This window comes from Emydura macquarii, unplaced genomic scaffold (assembly GCF_026122565.2).
Source record: "Emydura macquarii macquarii isolate MOO-44397 ecotype Brisbane River unplaced genomic scaffold, CSIRO-AGI_Emac_v2 contig_1551, whole genome shotgun sequence".
NCBI lineage: Eukaryota > Metazoa > Chordata > Testudines > Chelidae > Emydura > Emydura macquarii.
Genome location: NW_027131688.1, coordinates 10,911,133 through 10,930,285, shown reverse-complemented (window position 1 = coordinate 10,930,285; position 19,153 = coordinate 10,911,133). Strand labels below are relative to the sequence as shown.

Genomic DNA, 19,153 nt, shown 5'->3' with positions numbered 1-19,153 from the left:
GGGCACACTGGCTTGTCCCCGCCCTGGCTCTCTTGGAAGGTAGGGGATACGGGTGGCGACTTCCAACCCTTTCATGTTAATCCTCTGTGGCAATAAACTCTGGCAAGATCAGGTGCAAAGATCAGCTGCAGCAGGGGCTGGTGGACGCTGATGATGTCATGAGGCTGCTTTCCTTGATTTTTCACTGTGGATGTCCTTTCCCCTTTGCAGATTGGCTGTTTGCTCCAACCCCTCCCTCCCAGTCGCTTTACCTCAGCCTTACCTCTCTGTCCTCAATGATTCTCTCCTTTTCCTCCCTCTTCTCCCTGGCCTTGTCCCCCCCTTGCCCTTCTGGTCCTTTTTCTTTCCGTTTAGCTCATCCCTTCCTGCCTAATCTCTATCCAAATACATAATAATAAGTCCCGGGACTAACATTGGCAGACCCTCTCTGGTCAGTCTGCTTATCCCTTTTCCTCTACCTCTGTCTCGTCTATTTAGATTGCAAGCTGTATGTGGTAGCAGGGGCTATTGTCTCCTACTCCGTAAATGGTGCCTCCTCCTTGGTCGGCACTATCATAAGAGTAATAAATAATAGTACATTTGCAAGAGTTGACAACGCTGCTATTGAGTGGATTTCACTTCCCATTCCTCCTTTATTCCTCTTGCAGTAGAGCCCAGCTTCCCGGGCTTTAAACAACTGGAGTAGAGTCACCTTTTGATTACCTTTTGCCTTTGAAGGCTTTCGTTTCCAAATGCCATCGCATTTTAGTGAGCTCTAGAAGAATTGCATTTCTATAGAAATAAGTTTTTTACTGGTCTGCAGCTGAGCGAGGCAACATCTAAAAGTGGGTAGACAAAACTGATGAATGAAGGTGTAGTCAATCAATATACAGTGGGGCTAGATCGTACCATATCTAAATCAAAATGAGTTAGGCGTTGCCTATTGCAGAGAATGTGCTGTTGGTCTCCAATGAGCTTAGGTTAGACCAGTGTTTCTCAATTGGTGTTCTGTGGAACTCTGGGGTTCTGCGAGATGAATTTCAGGGTTCTGCGAAAAATTGAAACTGCGCCACCGAAAGCTGCTGAAATCATGCCACCAAAAACAGCCGACAGCGCGCGCCGCCGAAAAGGGGAAGATGTCCCAGATTTTTCAGCGGAGGGTATCGCATGGCCCCGCAGAAGTTAAGAAGGGTTCCGCGGCCAAATTTAATTGAGAAACACTGGGTTAGACTAATGGTCTGGCCGGTTTAAGTGCGGTAATTTTGAACTTTGCACTCTAATATTCAGTATTATTTTGCTGTAGAAGAGCCAGTTAACATGAGCTTTTATTGGAAACATTTTTATAACATTCATTTTATTGTAAACAATTCATTAAAATAACTTGCGAAGTCTTAGGCAAGTGGATTTTTGAAGGTTGCTCATTCTACTTTCTTATCCATCCAAAGTCAATTTGAGTATGAATATATAACATTTTACTCATAATAGCAAACAACTCCAGAGAAGAGACATTTATTCTGGAGGCATAGATTCAAACTAGACAGCAATGATGCATTACAAATATATAATTATTTGCACTAATATTTGAGCAGGTGGAATGGATTAGTACATGGTCAACATTACATTGCTGATAACATGTATTTTTCTGTATTAATATGTACTATGCAACATGTATTAAAATGGTCAATAATTCATTTTAATAGCGATACCAATATTTATACTGCTGTGTTCTGCAGACAGCAGAACGAATTGGTAAAATTTGCAAAGCTGGGCTAGATTTAACTTTAAAAATATTTAAAGCCCAGAATTAACTCTCTGCTTTAAAAATATAAAACAAAAGACCCTGCTATTGCATTTAAAATGTCAGTAAAATTGGGAATTAGCAAAGTATATATAATATCCACTGTCTGAATGAGAGGATATTCAAAAGAGGATGGAAGACGGGTGTGGAGTAATGGAGACAATCGACTTACTAACGTGTTATCATTAGGTAAATAAAGTATAGAATTAAGAGCGTGCAGGAATATTTACTGCAGATATAAAGGCTTGTCTACATGGGGACATGCATTAAAACTAAACCAAATTAACTAAAAGTGTGAATTTAAAGTGGATTGATAAAACTGCATTAAACCCCTGTGTGGACACTCTTATGCAGAATTAAAGTGATCTTAATTCGATTTAATTTGTCTTCCCTTCCAAAGTGAATTAATGGGAGCTTTAGAAAGTGCTGAGCACCCATCCATCTGAAAATCAGCCCCTTTCACATGTCTCACGTTGGGCACCCAATGTTAGAACTGGCCTGGGATTTTTTCCCAATGTGTTTTCCATCAGAAAATACCGACTCATCAAAACCAAAACTTGGCATAGGCCCTTACTGGTTTTCATGAATGGGGAAAGGTTTCTCTGGGCCAGGCTGGAATTTCTGGTTAGGCTGCTCTAATCTGCCCCAAAACTGTCAAATCCACCTTTCTCTCCCTTCCTTCTCCAGTGATGCACTGGCAAATCTGTCCCATATGCGTATTAATATGCAGGGTACTGGTGGATATAGTCATCCCTTGCAGACAGACAGCTTGGATGTGACCCGATTCTTTCTCTGTTCTATGCAACTTGTTTATCCTAAAGTAACATGATGTATCTGAAAGGCTTCTGTAAAATGTAATGGCAGCCTGACATGATATCGAACATCACCTTTCATTAGTATCAATGTGGAATGACCACCCTGTTGAGATGGAAAAATAAAGACTTGCTTAGCTATTGTGAATTGTCTTACTTTTGACCTTTTTTTCCTCTAACAGTGAGAACACAAGTAATAATTTAGAGGTATGGTGAGCTCTTCTGGTCTCAACCAGAACTATCTAACTGTTCTTTAGTCAAAATAAGGCACAGTCTGCCAAATTCACTGGTAGTGTAACAGGCACCACTCCACTGACGGCAATAAAGATATGTAATTATTTTATAATATTCATATATATTAGACACATCCTTTTGGCTTCTTATGTAACGGGAGGTTTTCTTTAGCGTGTAAGTTCAGCCTGACTTTGAAATCACTGATGCTGCTTCAGTGTAAGAATTCCCACACATTTGAGATCAGACAGGTAAACTGCTTGTCTGAATTCTAATTTAGGAGAAGAACATCATCATTTTCAAGTTTGTCTATTAAAAAAAGCCCCTGTATATTGCTAGATAAGTTCAATAAGTGAGGATCTCAATTAGTCGAAGTAGTATGTAGGCATTACAATTTCTATTTAGCTGCTTCTGCTCAAATCATAACCTAAGATACAAGCTACCAAAATGTCAGCTAGGTTGCTGGTACATAAACTTGGGGCTAACCTTAGGGCATGCATATCAGATATGGCTCACTTTTTTGGTGACTTGGATATTAGGATGGTACTTTAGTTAGAAGTTAGAAATTATCCTTTTCTGGAAATTAAAAAGTAGCTCAAAGTTACTTCAGGGGGTGGGGTGGAGATTGCAGACCTCTGCAGCATGAAGTACAATAGATAGTAGTCTGTGTTAAGATGATGTAAGGGTTTTATGAAGTTAAAACACTTTACCTAATAAAAAGAAATTTAATATATGGTCCAAAAATGCATAAGAAATCTGGGATGAATGGAAATACAGGATGTGTAGGAAAATTGAGCAGTGTAACTGACTCTCTAGAAAATTATTTCAAAGTAAAGTGTACACTCAGATTACACCACCAAAGGGAGGATGCCTTTTACATTAGTAAGATGATCCAAAATTTATCCATTACTCTTTTAAGACATGACACGTCTTGAGAAAACCCGAGGAATTCTTTGTGCAACTAATAATGCAATCCATGTTGCTGTTTCCAATTCAGTCCCACCGTATGGGGTAAAGTACATGGAGGTAGGCAGCTTCGTGTTTTGTTTCATACAAAAATGGTACATTTGAGAAACATTAGGGGCCTATCTTAAAAGGAGAAGGGGAAAGAAAAACCCTAAGTGGATGCTTAATACTCAGCTGTGAACTCATGTTGTGAAGGCAGAAATGAACAGCAGCACCAGCGACGGGACAGAGTTCATGACTCCTTATTTCCAGGTTTTTGGTGGTTTGAACTGGATCATTAAGGCTTATAAAGTGTTTTTCCTTGGGAATTCTTAAGAGACTGACTGGGGGGGGGGGTTGGACTGCTAAGCAAAGCTAGAAAATGTGTATTAGTTACACAATGTGACATCAGATACACTATTTTGCATGTGCATTGTGCTTTTAATCTGAAGCATTTATTATTGTTCGGGTTTTTTAAGTGCCAACAATCTACTTGTGCTGCACAAGACGAAAAATGAATATAGTCCCTTCCCTGAAGAGCTTAGAGCCTGGAAAAATAGACCTAGCAAAGACGGGATGTACTGAGAGGGGAATAACCGAGGGATTTTTTACGTTTGCTTTATTTTTGGACATAGAGCTATCTGAATTCTAGGAAGGAAATGGAACACAGCCAGTTCAGAGAGGAAATGTGTTGGGTGTTACACAACTTGCAGCTACGTTCTCCATGGCCGTGTGTGACCGAAATGGAACCACTGAAAGAAGAGGGAGAATATAATTACCCATATTCAGGGACAGGAGACTAGGGCTAACACACCTGCTCTTGCAGGAAAAAAAACTGCTGTCGATGGTCGGCATCTGAACTCTCCTCTGAAAGATGACACTTTCCAAACTGTAGTGGTCCTTAGTGTCATGAGGGTCATTGGTACAGTGCTGACTGAGAAGAGTGCCACCTGCTGAATCTCAGGTAAATGTACTGCATTTATGTAAGGCATTTATAGACCCCCAGCCAAGCTGGGAGATTTGGCTAGATCCCAGTCAGAGAGCACATCTCCTTTAAGAGTGATGCGCCCAGTAAGACCACAGAGAAATTCAGGCTACCACATATTCCGTACCCAGAAAAGCTCACTTAAAATGTTATTGATTCTGACCTCCTGCTGTATTATTTTCCTTATGATTATGTGACAATGTGTGTAGTGTAGTGCTCATGTCAAAATATGATATTAAATCTGCCCTCTTTCTGTGTATCTGGGAGAGTTTGACTGGTTAGGCATTTTCTCTGATGGCCAATTTTTCTTTGATATGCTGCCAATGAGTAATGAAGTTTTCTGCACCTTTTATGGAAGTTCAACTCCATTCTTTAGAGCAGGCTGGAGTCTGGGAAGTGTGGTCGTGTCTCTTTGGGTGGCAAAGACTCAAAGGTGTGCCAATACCTGCCTTAAGAAGTTTAAAATCTTGACGAGTCGTCACAGAGGCATGAAAAGCTCCCCCTAGCTTATGGATGTTAAATGGTGGTTGTCTCCCCAGGGCTTCCAGGTAGACTTGGTGTTGGGTAAATCCAGGTTCTCAGTGAGGAATTGGCCGTTCTCCAAACATTGTTAACATACACGCCAAGAAAGTCACTTTAAACCAGCTGCCCTCATTGCTTTGACATCTGAAAATTGCCTCGCTCCCTGGAGGGCATTTGGGTTTCATTTTTCCACTGCAATGGAAGAGTCTGTAGCTGGCATAATTTCATTAGAAAATCCTGTGGGGGGAAAATGAAGGCTTGGATTGTGTGGGACTCCTTCCTATAGGTGTTCAATAGTGTCTTTATCAGGACTGCAAGTACAGTGGATTATATAGGCAGAACCTAGCGGCTGGGTTTATCGCCAATGGGAGTGATGTGCCCAGAGATGGCTCGGCGCAGGGCATGGGGATAAGCAGCTCTGGTTTTGGAGCAACAACTCGGTGATTAGGGCTGGTTAAAAATGAGAATGAAAGAAAGGTGTGTGGGGGGGAAGGGGAGACCAAAAAACATGGCAAAATGTCCATTTTTTAGATCCATTCAATTTGCTTCAAAATTAAAAATATTGATTAATCAGACTCTGGAAAACTGCAAGCAATAGGAACATTTCAGTGAAAAACATTTGTATAATTTGAAAAGGTATTTTTCCCTCTGGCAATTTTTCAACCAGCCTGAGTTCTAACCAGCAATTGGTGGTTGAGTGATCTGCACCAGATAAAGAGATGAACGTGCATTGGTTTATAGGAAGGTTTGTATTAATTTCACTGCTAGGCACATTCTACTGTTGAACAATAGCACCTTCAGCATTTCTTGTCTTCCTCTGAGTCCCTCCCATGGTGATGCCCCAGTTCCTTTGGACCCTTAGCGTGTAACAGATAGCTTAATTCACTATAACCCTGGTGAATAAAGACACTGATAGCCTGCGTGAGCATAACTCAGAGTACGTCTACACTGATGGCAGCAAAGTCACCGCTGCCGGATCGATCTTTGTGGATCGATTGAGCGATCAGTGAAGACCCACTCAATCGATCCAGAAGTTGACACTGTTAATCCACCCCCTCAAGTGGCGTAGCACTGCGTTGACGGGAACCGCACAGTGCAGCGAAGACGGCACCCAGAAGGAAAGCACAGCAGTCGACGGGAGTTACGCAAGCTTGCATAACTCCCGTCGACTGCCGCCGGATCGCCGGGTAAGTGTAGACCAGCCCTTAGCGAGAGCTGTGCGTGTGTGTTTTGCTGGCTTCCCTACATCCATTTAGAGTTTCCTAGTCTGCAGGATGTTAGAAGCTGGTGCACGCAGGCTACGAGAGGTTTTTAAGGTGTGGCTTGACAAAGCCCTGACGGATGATTCAGTTGGGGTTGGTCCTACTATAAGCAGGGGGTTGGACGAGACGACCTCCTGAGGTCCCTTCTGTGATGCTGGCTGAATTAGGGGGACCATTTATGATACTATTTAATATCAATATTTCAAAATTACAATAATTCATGAGATATGAATGTCAGGTACGTTAGAAAGGTTATAATTTGCTACATATGATGGTATTGTTTGTGTATGTGTCATATTTGCATTGGAAGTTATGGATATGTTTGATGTATCTGTATTTCAACTTGTGCTGTGTTTATGGGTGACACCCCAGACAGGAGGGCTGCGGCACTAGCTGCTTAATGACCCATTAAGGAAACTCACAGGTACAAGGATCCCAGGGGGAGAAGCCAGGGATATACCTTATGAGTCACCAGGGCTTACTCATGTGACCCTGGACTCAGTCTTATTTCTGTACATTTCCACAAGCAGCATGGCCTAGGCCAAGGGACATAAAAGGCAGCTACACCACATCCAATTTGTCTTCTGTCTTCAATTTTCACCCACCTCTGGATCAACCACTCATCTACAACTGAAGCTGTGAAACAAATGACTGAGACCCATCCAGGTACTGGATATACACCAGAGGGTCTAGACAAGGTTGCAAACTCCACAATTCTATTGAAAACCTGATGTATATGGACTTTCAAATCACTTGTATGTATCTGATTGCTTTAGTCATTTAACATTTCTCTTATAGTTTGTTTCTTTCCTTTTATAATAAACCTTTAGTTTTAGTTACTAAAGAACTGGCTGGCAGCGTGGTATTTTGGGTAAGATCTAAGCTTATATTGATCTGGTACTGTGACTGACCCTTTGGCGTCAGAAGAACCTTTTTGGTAAAGAGCATAGTGTTTTAAATACTGGTCTCTTTACTGGACCTAGTGGCTGATTGGGAGCCAGAGACTGAAATGCAGTAAAGGGGGCTGTGTATATTTTTGTTTTAGCTTCTTGATAACCAGTGTGGGTAATCAGAAGCACAGTTTGTGGCTGGTTGGGAAGTCTGACTTCAGTGTCACTTACCAGTGCTGGGAGAATCTGCTTTCCTTTTGCAGCCTGCCTTGACCTTGGCATTTTCAGGTGGTCACCCCTAGGCACGGACGGGTCACACCTTCTAACCCTAATCACTTCTTGAAGATGGGGCCATATGATCCTGGGTCATCTCCTCTGGGAAAGGGTGGTCTTTCTGCCTGCTGATGTTTAAGAGCTTATTTGATGGTCTGTGCAGTGAGTCAATGGGTGCTCCTGCTCCAGATGGGGGAATAAACCACTAGCCCACAGTACCAGCTTAATGTGACACCCAAGGGGATATTCACCTCTATCAGCCTGAGACCAGTGTAATAAAGCACAGACACCATCACAATTCGGTGTAGCCATCTCAACAACTGTACTTGCCATGTTCCCACTGGTTGTTTGGACATATGAAGGTCTTACGGCTTTTATTCCTACATATGCCAAAAGCAATGAACTTGGCATGCGCGGGGAAGATCTGGGTTGTTAAGAAGTTCAGTTTGTTTAACTAGGTCAGTTTCATACCAGACCTCTGAGTGTGACTAATTTCCCTCCTGCTGTTTGGATTTGTGGCCACAGCTTCATCCGCTGGGCGAACAGGCTGGGGGATAATGGACATACAGGATTGCAGTGGTGGTTTGGTGCATCCCAGCTTTGACTGAAATTTCCTAGCATATGTGGCATGTGGTAGGAGCAGTTCGCTCCTAGAAGGCTGGATCCACCACCCATTTTAATTACATGCCTGAGGTCGGATGATTTAGTGGGGAATTCTGGGATTTGTTTCTTCATTTGAATCTTAATGAGACCTCTGGCTCCTGAGAACCGGGTGAGTACCTGGTGTGATCCAGCCCACTTTTGCCAAAGGTGAGGAAGTGCTTAGCCTTACAGAACTCAAGGCGAGACTTACTATTTATGATTTTTATTACCGTGGCCACCATGGATCATGGGCCCCGTTCTGCTAGGTGCTGTGCAAACACAGGATAAAAAGATGGTCCCTGACCTGAAGAGCTCACAGTCTGACTGGAGAGAGCAGACAAAGGCCGGGGGGAGAGGTCTCTGACACAAGCAGAGTGAACTCTGTGATGGTGGCAGCTTCGTTAGTTCCATGGTTCATTCTTTTCGGTGGGTTTAGTTAAGAGGGAAGGGAGAGGGGACGCTGAAGGGCAGGAGGATGGGGGGAGGCAGGGAAGGGGAGAAGAGGGTAAGACGCGTGATGCTGAGGTGAAGAGATGTTGGAGCAAACAGCCAATCTGCACAGGGCAGAGAAAGTCCAGTCAAAAGTGTAGACAGCTGGCCGAGGAATAAAAGACTGATGTGGCCACGGCTGGCCTGAGTCAGTTGACTCAGGCTCACGGGGCTAAAAATTGTCACGTAGACATTTGGGCTTGGGCTGGATCCTGGGCTCTGGGCCCCTCTGGTCTCACGGGGACCCAGCCATGGATGTTTAATTGCTGTGCCGCTATACCCCAAAAGCTGCTTTGGCTGCCTCTGCCCCTACCCGCTGGAGTCTCTGGCTGGCTCCTCTTTGCAACATCCTCTCAAGCCTGATAGAGGGGAGGAGGATGACACCACACTGGTCCTAGTGCCCCTGGGAGTAGGGGGAGTTCTGGGTCCAAGGAGGTGCTGGGGGGAGCAGTGGCCCTCGGAGCCTCATTTCTCTCCCACCCTCCAAATGCAGCAGTCTCTGCTTTGGCTGCTTCTGCTCCTAGCAGCTGGAGTGGTTGGCCTTTCTCTGCATCTTTCTTCGAAGCCCACTTACAAGTACTGACAGCTCCTAAGGACCTCTGGGGAGCAAAGGAACAATCATTCAACACTGGTAAACCTAAAGTCCCTTTAACACTACGCATGTATTCCAGTCGTTTCTGGGTAAACCAATTTCTGTTACAATTTGAATATTCTGATGGAGAGGGGTTTGGGGACGCAACCCTAAGAAATCCAGCCAGTTCAGATCAGTTCTCCCTCTCGGTCTGTGCACATTGGAACGGGTTGAATAATTGCAACTAGTTTTATCTGATACATTTTCACCTCGATTTATATGTTAAAAAAAAATATGATTCGCCAATAAAATACCGTCCGCTCTGTAAATGGTGGAAATGCACTTGTCCAAAGCGTTATTCACAACTTATTCCGATGGGCAGAGAACTGACTGGTGAGTACCGGTTTCATTAGGTAAGCAGCGGTAGTGTATGTCGGTGTATATGTGTATATAAATATGAAGGTGTGTACATGCCCATAGAGGGAGTAGGGGAATCTCTCCACTAGGCTTTCTACCAAATATACCCCCCTCTTGCTGTCACTGGGGGAGGAGAACTGGTGAAAGCAGCAATGGGAGCTCAGGTGTATACAAGGCTTAACGCAGCTGCTGGCATTTGAAGTGCCCTGCCTCCTAACGCCGCTCAGAGCAGTTCTCCCTGTTGCCAAATGCCCATGGAAAATAGACCAGCCTTCCAGCGTGAAGGCTTTCCTAGTCAGGCTCATTTGGACCAAGGGAGGAAGCACATTCAAAGCCTCCGGAACCTCACGCAGAATGCTTTGCCAACAGCCCCTTCTTGTACCCCGGGGGTTGCACCTGGAGCACATCTCCTGATTCAGCTGTGGCGGCGTGGCGCGGAGAGGAAGGTGATCTCTCAGGCAGCTAAGTCCTAAATCATGTCGGGCTTCGGCGCTCGAAATAACACTGAATTTCACCCAGGAACACGCAGACAGCCAGTGCAGATCATGGACATACTCCTGGCAAGATAGCTCTACTCACCAAGGGTGCTGCGGCCCAGTGCAGCAGCTTCAGCTTCTGGGTGAGTTTGAGGTGTCACCCGGGGGAGACTGCGCTGCAATATCTAATCTGGAGGTGACGGAAACATGGAGGGCAGGTGCGAGGTCAGCAGCCGAAAGGAAGAGCCGCCATCTCACATGTAAATGCTAAAATGCTGACTTGATTGTTGCTGTTACCAGAGCTGCCGGTGGAAGCTGGGAGTCCAAGCCGACCTTTTAGATTTGTGACCTGTGGACACGCACCTTCAATCAAAGGCAGAGATATTCCTCTTGCCAGTTGCTAACCTCAGCCAGCCAGCATCACCTCAGCCTTCCTTGGAATGAAGCTCCGTGAGTCAGCTCCCACCCATTGCTCCAGTTTCAGTCAAACACTGAGTAATATGATGGGGCCATTTTGGCTGCATCCAATGAAACAGAGACTCAAAGCTGCAAACAGAAAATGACACAAAGCGCCTTTGCAATAACAATGATTGTTCTCTTGGCCAAACATGGAGGCTGTCAAATTTTTGTAGAGTTTTAGACCTTAAACTTGACTTGAAGGAAGGCCATGCAGGAAAAAGGCGAGCATTTTTGCCCCCGAGAGCCTGATTCTGCAATGAGCTCTGTGTGAGCAGATTCTTACAATGGCATGGGACTCATTTCAGGATTGAAGCCTGAATGAGCTGACTGATGCAACTTGGCTGTCTATAGCAGCTCTGTGAGTATGTAAGCACAGAATGAAATCTGTATATTTCACTCAAACAAATAGGTAGCATGGTTTGAATCTTGCCTGCTTTTCTAAAAGATATATTCTAGTTCACACAGGAATTATTTTGGTGAAGTTCTAAGCCCTGTGTTATGCAGGAAGTCCAACTCGATGATCAGAGTGGGGCCCTTCTGGCCTTGGAGTCGATGAGGAGGAGAGAAACAGTTAAGTGTCTTAAGCCGTGTAAGCAAAAAAAGAAAAAAAAAGTTGCCAACATATTTTTGACAAAAGACAGGAAAATGACAGGCTGTTCTGGGTATGCAAAAAATGTTCCCTTTCATACATATGGACAGTCCGAGGGGGGTTATTATTGAGAATATGGGTAAAGTTACTGCCAGGTTCTGCTGGTACTCGTGTTTAAAAAGAAACTATGGAAACCAGGAGTAGGAATATTAATTAAGTTCAAATTTGGAATGCCTTTGCCAGGAGTGGCTGCGTGAATTCAATGAAGCAACCTGTTGGGCTGCAATTCACTATGTTGTTTGCAATTTAATAGAAAGCTGAACTTTTCATAAATTAACATGTTGTTTCAATAATCTGATTAAAAGGGTCTATGCTGATAAGATTAGCCTTAGCTGTTTTTTCCCCTTGTTTAAAGAACCAGTGTATATTTTCTTGCCTTAAATCTCTGTGCAGCCACAAACTATACTTTAGGGGCCAGGTCGTCAGCTTGGGTAAATCAGGGTGGCTCAAGTGAAGTCAATGACAATTTACACTAGCTGAGAATCTAACCAAAGTCCTCAATCTCTGGATAGGTTCTGTTTAATTGGAACTATTACAAAACTGCAGTTTTTGGTTAGTTGTATGTCTAGCATAGATAACAATAACAACACTTTCCCTCCTTGCTCTGTTGTACCTCACTTGTGTATTGACTGTATTAGATCTAATGTGTGTGTTTGTTTATTTGTATGTATTTATATATAAGTAATGTTACTTCCAAGATGCAGATAGGGGAACTGGGGTGCAAAGACTGTGAAGGCCAAAGTTTTCAAACAAGTTAGGCGTGCAATTGCACTCTCTAAAGTCCCCAGTTTTACAATCAAAGGGTCCCATTGGCTGCAACTGCCATTTCTCTGTGCCAATCTGATTACACAATTGGGGCTCAAACTCGTGCACAACTGTGCACCTAACTTGTACAGGCAGGCCCGCCAGTTTGCATTTGAATCAGTTATTTAACCGGAATCAGCCATGTGAACGTGCAATTATCAGACTTTGCACACACAGTAATGGGAGGTGTACAATTGCCTGGAAAATCCGGCCCTAAGTGCTGAGTTGTTACAGGCCACACAGAGTAGCCAGGATTATATCTCAACAGTTTGTGGCTCCTAATCTCCATCTCAGATCACTGCATCATAATGCCATTGAAAAAATGCCTAGTATTCGACATTAGCAACTAATAATTGTCAATAGCCCCTTATTTTTGGGGTAAAGTAGAAGAGATTTCATGTGCAACGCAAGTAAGTGGCATCTCTGGACTTGTGGAAAAGCGTCATTCAATTCAACCATGAGAATTTAGGAAAAGGTGGGGGAATGAAAAGGGTGTATTCCTGTATTGTATGTATCAGAACAGGCAGAATTATTTGTGTGATGCTGCTGTTCAGTTTTTAGAAATGCAATGAAATAAATTGCAAGCAGTTATCTCGAAATCCTCAATGTAAAATATCGTGTGTAAGGGAGGTTGCCAGTTTTGTATGAGAAATAGGGTAGCTGCTTTGGTTTTTAACTGCCTTACATCTTTGTCATAAGAATGGTTACTGTGTTTGGAAAATGCCTATTAAGTCAAAAATAAACCCCATTTTTATGTGAAAAGCAAATCATAAATATAACCGCAGTCAGCAATAGATCTCAGATCTAAATTGTACGCCTTGCTGATTCTTATTCCAGATACAGGGTAGCAGATGGTAACAATGCACTTCCCTTAGATGGTAGAAGGGAGGCACTCTTGTTTCAAGTAATACTGTTTCTGGGCGATAATCCAAAATGCACAGTAGGCAGAAGTTAAAAGGAAGTGCTTGCTTTTAGGTTTTTAAACTATATCCCTTAATCCTGGATGATGATTGACAATCATGATGTAGAGTACGAGGTGCCCCCCTCTAATCCGGCAAGTTTGATGTTATTTGCGTATCTAGTATGGCTTTATTCAACTAAAACTAAATAGGAGCCTGTGCAAGTGATGCTACATTTCAGAGTTGAGTCCTGGACTGGGAGTCTATTTACAGATTAGTGGATACACAGTATCCATGGTTGTCTTCCTCTGTGTGCGTGTGTGCGTGTGTGTGTGTGTGCGTGCGTGTGTGTGTGTGTGTGTGTGTGTGTGTGTGTAAAATTTAAAGACCCCAAAAGGCAAATTTACAATTAAAATGCATTTTTACACAATTTAAAGCACTCTGAGGGAAGCAATATACAAGATTATATTCATCCTAATTTGATGATGATGATAAAATGCCTTTACTTTTTTTTTTTACACTATAATGTGCTTGATATTGGTTTCCACAAAAATGCCACCTTCATCCTGTTGGAGTTTACAGTGAACAAATGCAACATGAAGATGACAAACAGGAAAATGACCTTATTTCAAAACATTTGTTATTTTTAAAGGCCAGGTGGATGCCTGCTTATGTTCTGTCATCAGCAGCTTTTAAAATGTGTTTTTCTTAAAGGTAAGAGGTCACTAGTCATTTCAAAGAAACGGAAAAAACCAACACAGAGTTAAAAACAAAAACTACTACAAAAAGACACAAACAAACTGCTCCGATTTACCGCAAAGATTTGCATGCATGTCTGTTAAAAGGATAGCGCATTGGACAAGCGTTACTGTTGATTTACCAAATACATGAGTCTTAAGCTGTATGCTTCTGTAGATTGAAGGCTGGTATCTATATTTGAGCATTAATCACAAACAGGTGCAGTGTAGGGAAAACCCCCTTTATAGCCAGCCAGATTATATTAGATTAAAATGATCCATATGCAAGGTGTTAAGATACCTACTACTGGGGTGGAGGGAAATCACATTAGACTTGTGACTAGCTTAACACAGGGGCTGATCTGACAATTCTCTCCTGGCCTTTTACTTTGCTGGGTGGGAGAAATAAAATGTTTCTACACAAGTGAACTGTCTCAATGAGGCATGCTTCGGTAATTGCTTTGGATACACATACTGACTCCTCAAGCCAGGGAGGATACCCACAGAGTCACATACCCCAGTTCCGTAACCCTTTCTGTGACAAGTACATCCTGGATGTATTGAATTGTGTCAGAGACTGGATGAAGTTGTATTTATTTTGCATCTCCTAACTGTAGAACCAGACGCTTCTCTTGTGTAAAGCAGTGGATGTCTATGGACTTGGAGGGGGCTATCCTGGGTCACACCCACTGGAGATTTAGGCCACGCTAGAATATAATCCAGTGTACCGCACCTTGTAATGTTTTGAGATTGCAAATGGAATGTAAGCACATGTTCTGTGCGGCAAAATTTATTCCTGAGTTTACACTGCACTGGGGATCATCAACATAGGATGATACATGGGGTTCAATACTAAGCTAGACAAAATATAGTGTAAAAAATATTTCATAAATTTTGGGGATTAAACTCATTTTTGCCTAGTTCCAGTGTCTGGAACTGAGCTGCCAGCCAGGAGAGGGGCTCTTTAATTCGTTCTGTCTTTTAGCATGAATGGCACGGGGGCTCCTTCTTGAACTACTGGGGTGGAGCTCTCATGGACTGGGCTTTATTCCAGCACATATTGTCACAGTGGAAATTCCCCACTTCAGTAGCTGTGCCTGAGTAAAGAGGTGAAGGATCAACCTCCCGATTATTCTGATCTTTTCCCAAGGGACCTAATTCACACCAAGTCATTTACACTGTGATCTTGCTTGTGTTTTGCTATTTTCCGGAGGGGTTCTCTCTCATTCAGTCTCAGTGCAGGACTCCGTCTATACCAGATTCTGGTTTCTCCTGCTAGCCCTGTACCCTGGCTTTGTGAATGTAAAGGAATGTAAACAAAGCCACTACTAGGGAATATAACCCAGTGATAGCGTAGGGAATTCCCTGTGGCATAGGGCCAGTAGAATGGCTATCTGTCACCCCTTCGCAGCTTCTGGCACGGGAGCATGTCAGGGGCGGCTTGAGAAGGAAAGAGCAAAGCCAAAGCATGCTCTGTTACTGCAGCGGCATACAGTAAGGTAGGATGGCCACTTGGGGGCCTATTACTTACCGCAGGACCAGCCTGGTCCCTGGCCACCTCCAGAATCCGGGAAGTGCAAAGCTGTTTGACCACAACCCAGAATGAGGGCCCTTGTCTCGTTCTCTGCATCCACGGCTCCATCCGTCTGTTACTGGGACTTTCCTCTTGCTCCTTCTCCGTTGCTCTGCACAAAAGCCCCTGCACCACCTGCACTAAGCAGCATTCTCTAGATTTTTCTCCTGCTCTCTTCTGCTGTGCTTCCCTTCAGCTCTTCTTCCTTTCACCGGCTTTCTGCTTTCAGGCCCCTCTCGGCCAATCTGTGGCTTTTTTTTCTTTTCCAGGAGACTTGCCTCTGTTAAGAGTTCGTGTAAAGAGCTGTGCGGAGGAAGCCATTTGTAGTGCACAACGAGCTGTATTAGTCCTACCGCCCTGCCCCCAAGAAATGCGCTACGTATTCTTGAGCAGCATCTTCTGGCATGTTGTGTGTATAGAGACCGAGCTCTGGGAACAGCCGCCATTCTACTTAAATGCTATATTGCCAAGGTGCTCTGCTATGGCGAGGTTGGCTTTGCTTTCCCACTCGGCTAGGCTTCACTGTGCCGCCTTGGAGCATCAGCCCTGCTGGAACTGCTAAGGGGGGCTGCTCATGGAATACGTGACCCTGAAAAAGAGTCAGTTCCCGAAGTACACCTCAGCTCACTAAATTAAAGAGCAGTCAGACTGTATTTAAGCAACGTAGGCATGGGTCAGGGCTGTCTTTGTGTTTGTACAGCACCTAGAACAATAGGGTCTAAGCCATGATTGGGTCCCCCAGGCAGTACCACTAGACAAAGAAATAATAATCGATTTCAGCCAAACACACGGGATTGTCATTTTTACACTGGATACAAAGAATTGTGGGGTGTGCAGCCATCATTTAATTGCTGTTGCAGAAATACATTGGCAGGAATCTTTAAAGTATTGGAGAGGGAAAAGAACTTGAAATTTCCAGCGAGATCACCAGAACCATGGTGTTAGGTGAACCAAGCTTAACCAACCTGGACCTCACTTTCTCCGTGTGATCGTAGTCAAAGGCCTGATCCAGTTTCCACTGAAGTCAAAAGTAAGCCTTCCATTGACCCCCCCCCCCACAGTTCACGATTTAAGTGTCGAATAAAAGGGAAACACCTTCCATTCATATTAGGATTTGGAGTCTGGAATAGCTTTAGGGCAGTGACTGCAATTTATTTCATATCAGTAACACGCACAGGCCAACAGAAGCCTGAGCCCATTGAGGCTGCTGTGTTGTTGCAATAGAATCGTTTAATAGTGACAATGCAGTAGCTGCAGGGTGGGATTTTCAAATGCACCAAAGTGGTTTAGGAGCACAAATCCTGTTGAAGCTCAGGGGAATTTATGCTCCTGGTTCACTGAGGAGCTTTTGAAAATCCCATTAAAGAGACCACCCAAACTACTACTTTCCAGTGAGTACAGTGGTCACGCCGATGTCAATGAAACCTTTTCTACCACATCCTGCCATCATGCGACTTATAATATTGTAGTTATCTTTACCTGTATAACATGAGCGAATGCATGATCATAGCATGTGGTATAAAGGTTTTATTGGTTATGTTGCGGGTCAGCTACATTATCCAGAAGTGAAATATGAGTGTTCTCCTGACGAATGCCTATGAAACGTATTTTCCATATTACAATCATATATTTTGGTTATGTTGTGTATTTCACAGAAATACAATTAAATAGCCTTCACGTTATTTTTATTGAGACTGTTTTTATGTACCCCTCTACTTGTAAAATCAAGCGCTTTTGTACTGTGGGTCCAATGCAGAGGCATCCGTCAGGAGACTGAAATGATAACTAATGGATTTTAGAATCCTCGGAAAAAAGATCCAAAGCAGGTTTTCTACAAAATGCAATGTTGCATATTTAATGTCTGATGTCTCATGGCCTGACAGGACTAAAAACAAGTGCTGTGTCCTATTGGAAAGGGAAATTCAGAGCTCTGTGACGTGAGAACATGGCTTCTGTGTTCTCAGAGCTCGGTGGTTTCACCAGACTTTGCACTTTTAAACTGTCACTATTCCAGTACTGAATGTTGCCATATGTGGACCTTGACCATTGTAATTGTGTGGGAGAAACTTTCTTCACAGAGACATGCAGAAGGAACAGACTTTCTTTTTCTTGCAAGTTTTTTTTTTTTTTATATAGTGGTTTGAGTAGCTGGTTTCTTTAAGTTAGTTTGTTCTGTAGATCTCAGAAAGATCTAAAAATCAAGCCAAGTCTGAACCCTATGTAATAGGCTGCTATAACATATTGGATGCATGGCTATACAAGAAATTCCAGATTGTATTAAGTGACAAATAATTGCTTAGAAAGATCATATTAAGGCATAAGAAGGGGTAGCTGAGTTAAGGATGAACTTTTGTCTTTAATTTTGCATTTCCCAACTTTTAAAAGCTTGTTTTGTCAAATTCAAAGTTTTAGTTGACACTCATATTATGGGTGCGGATCTTTTGTTTAAAAAGAGAGAAAAATTGCCAGTGGAACATGAAAACAATGATCATCAAAGGAAGGAAAAGAGATTTTTAAAGTGAGGTTTAAAATGACAAAATGTATGAGAAAAGCAAAGTTGTGTGAGAGATATAATGAAGTTAGAAAAGTAAACGAATAAAGACAATGAAAATGAACTACGCTCAGGAGACATGGGTCTAATAAAAAAAACAAAAACCCAGATCTAAATATTCTCAGATATATTTGAGTGCAAATGGAGAGGGACTTAAAATCTGATTCCAGATCTGGCTTTGGATTTCTCATCTCCCATCTTTCGCTACAATGGGCTGAAACAAAACTTCAGAGAATCTGGAACAGAATTTTGCAGCTCAGGTCCATGTCTCCTGCATAGTTAGAACCTAACTCCTTCCTTAACCCGATATATGAGTGGCCACTTTTGGCACTAGATTAAGCTTCCAAGTGCTTTTGAAATGTAGCCCTGAATTCAGCTCGTTGCAGTAATAATCTATCCTGCATGTGGTGGAACCATGCATAACTTTGGCGAGGTTTGCATCAGAGAGGGAAGGTCTCCATTTCCAGGCTAGCTAATGATGGTAAAATCCAGGAACTGCAATAGATGGGATAGACCCAATTACTAGAGTATGACACATTATTACTAATGTGATTTCTACAGACGCTGTATTAGAACACAATGAATCCTTTCAATACTAACCCTCGAGGATTAAGACCCCGAGCTCACAAACACTTATGCATAGCTTTAGCTTCATAGATTATATACCAGAAGGAACCATCGTGATTGAGTCTGATCTCCTGTATAACACAAGCCACAGGACTTCTCTGAATTAACTCCAGTTTGAACCGAGCCATGTTTTAGAAAAACATCCAATTTTGATTTTAAAATTGCCAGTGATGGAGGATCCACCACAATAAGTTGTTCCAATGGTTAATTACTGTCACAATTAAAAACTTGCATCTTATTTCTAGTCTGAATTTGTCTAGCTTCAGCTTCCAGCCATTGGATCTTGTTATACCCTCGTCTGCGGCACGAAAGAGCCCTTTGTTGCCAAATTCTTGTTCCCCATGCTCAAACAATCCCCTTGTTCATTACTTACGTGCATAAAGGTAAGTACACATTGCATACTCCTAGAGGTGTGCAAAGGATATTTTGTTGCAGCTGATCAAGCTCTCTGAATGTGTTAGGAATTCACTATAAACGCAATAATAGTTCATACCTGGGTAACACATCTGTGATCTCTCTGAACGGTCTGTTTAACTGCCTACGGTCTTGGTCTCACTTTCTT

At 42.9% G+C, this 19,153-nt stretch overlaps 1 protein-coding gene across 1 annotated transcript in view; it reads left to right on the top strand.

The window, feature by feature from the left end:
* Positions 1-16,340, top strand: part of EXOC5 (exocyst complex component 5) — a 55,558-nt gene extending 39,218 nt beyond the window's left edge. The window contains exon 17 of the mRNA XM_067554844.1: positions 16,274-16,340. Coding sequence (XP_067410945.1) covers positions 16,274-16,297 — 24 coding nt within the window. The 3' untranslated portion in view covers positions 16,298-16,340. The remainder of the gene's footprint in view (positions 1-16,273) is intronic.
* Positions 16,341-19,153: the final 2,813 nt, after the last annotated feature.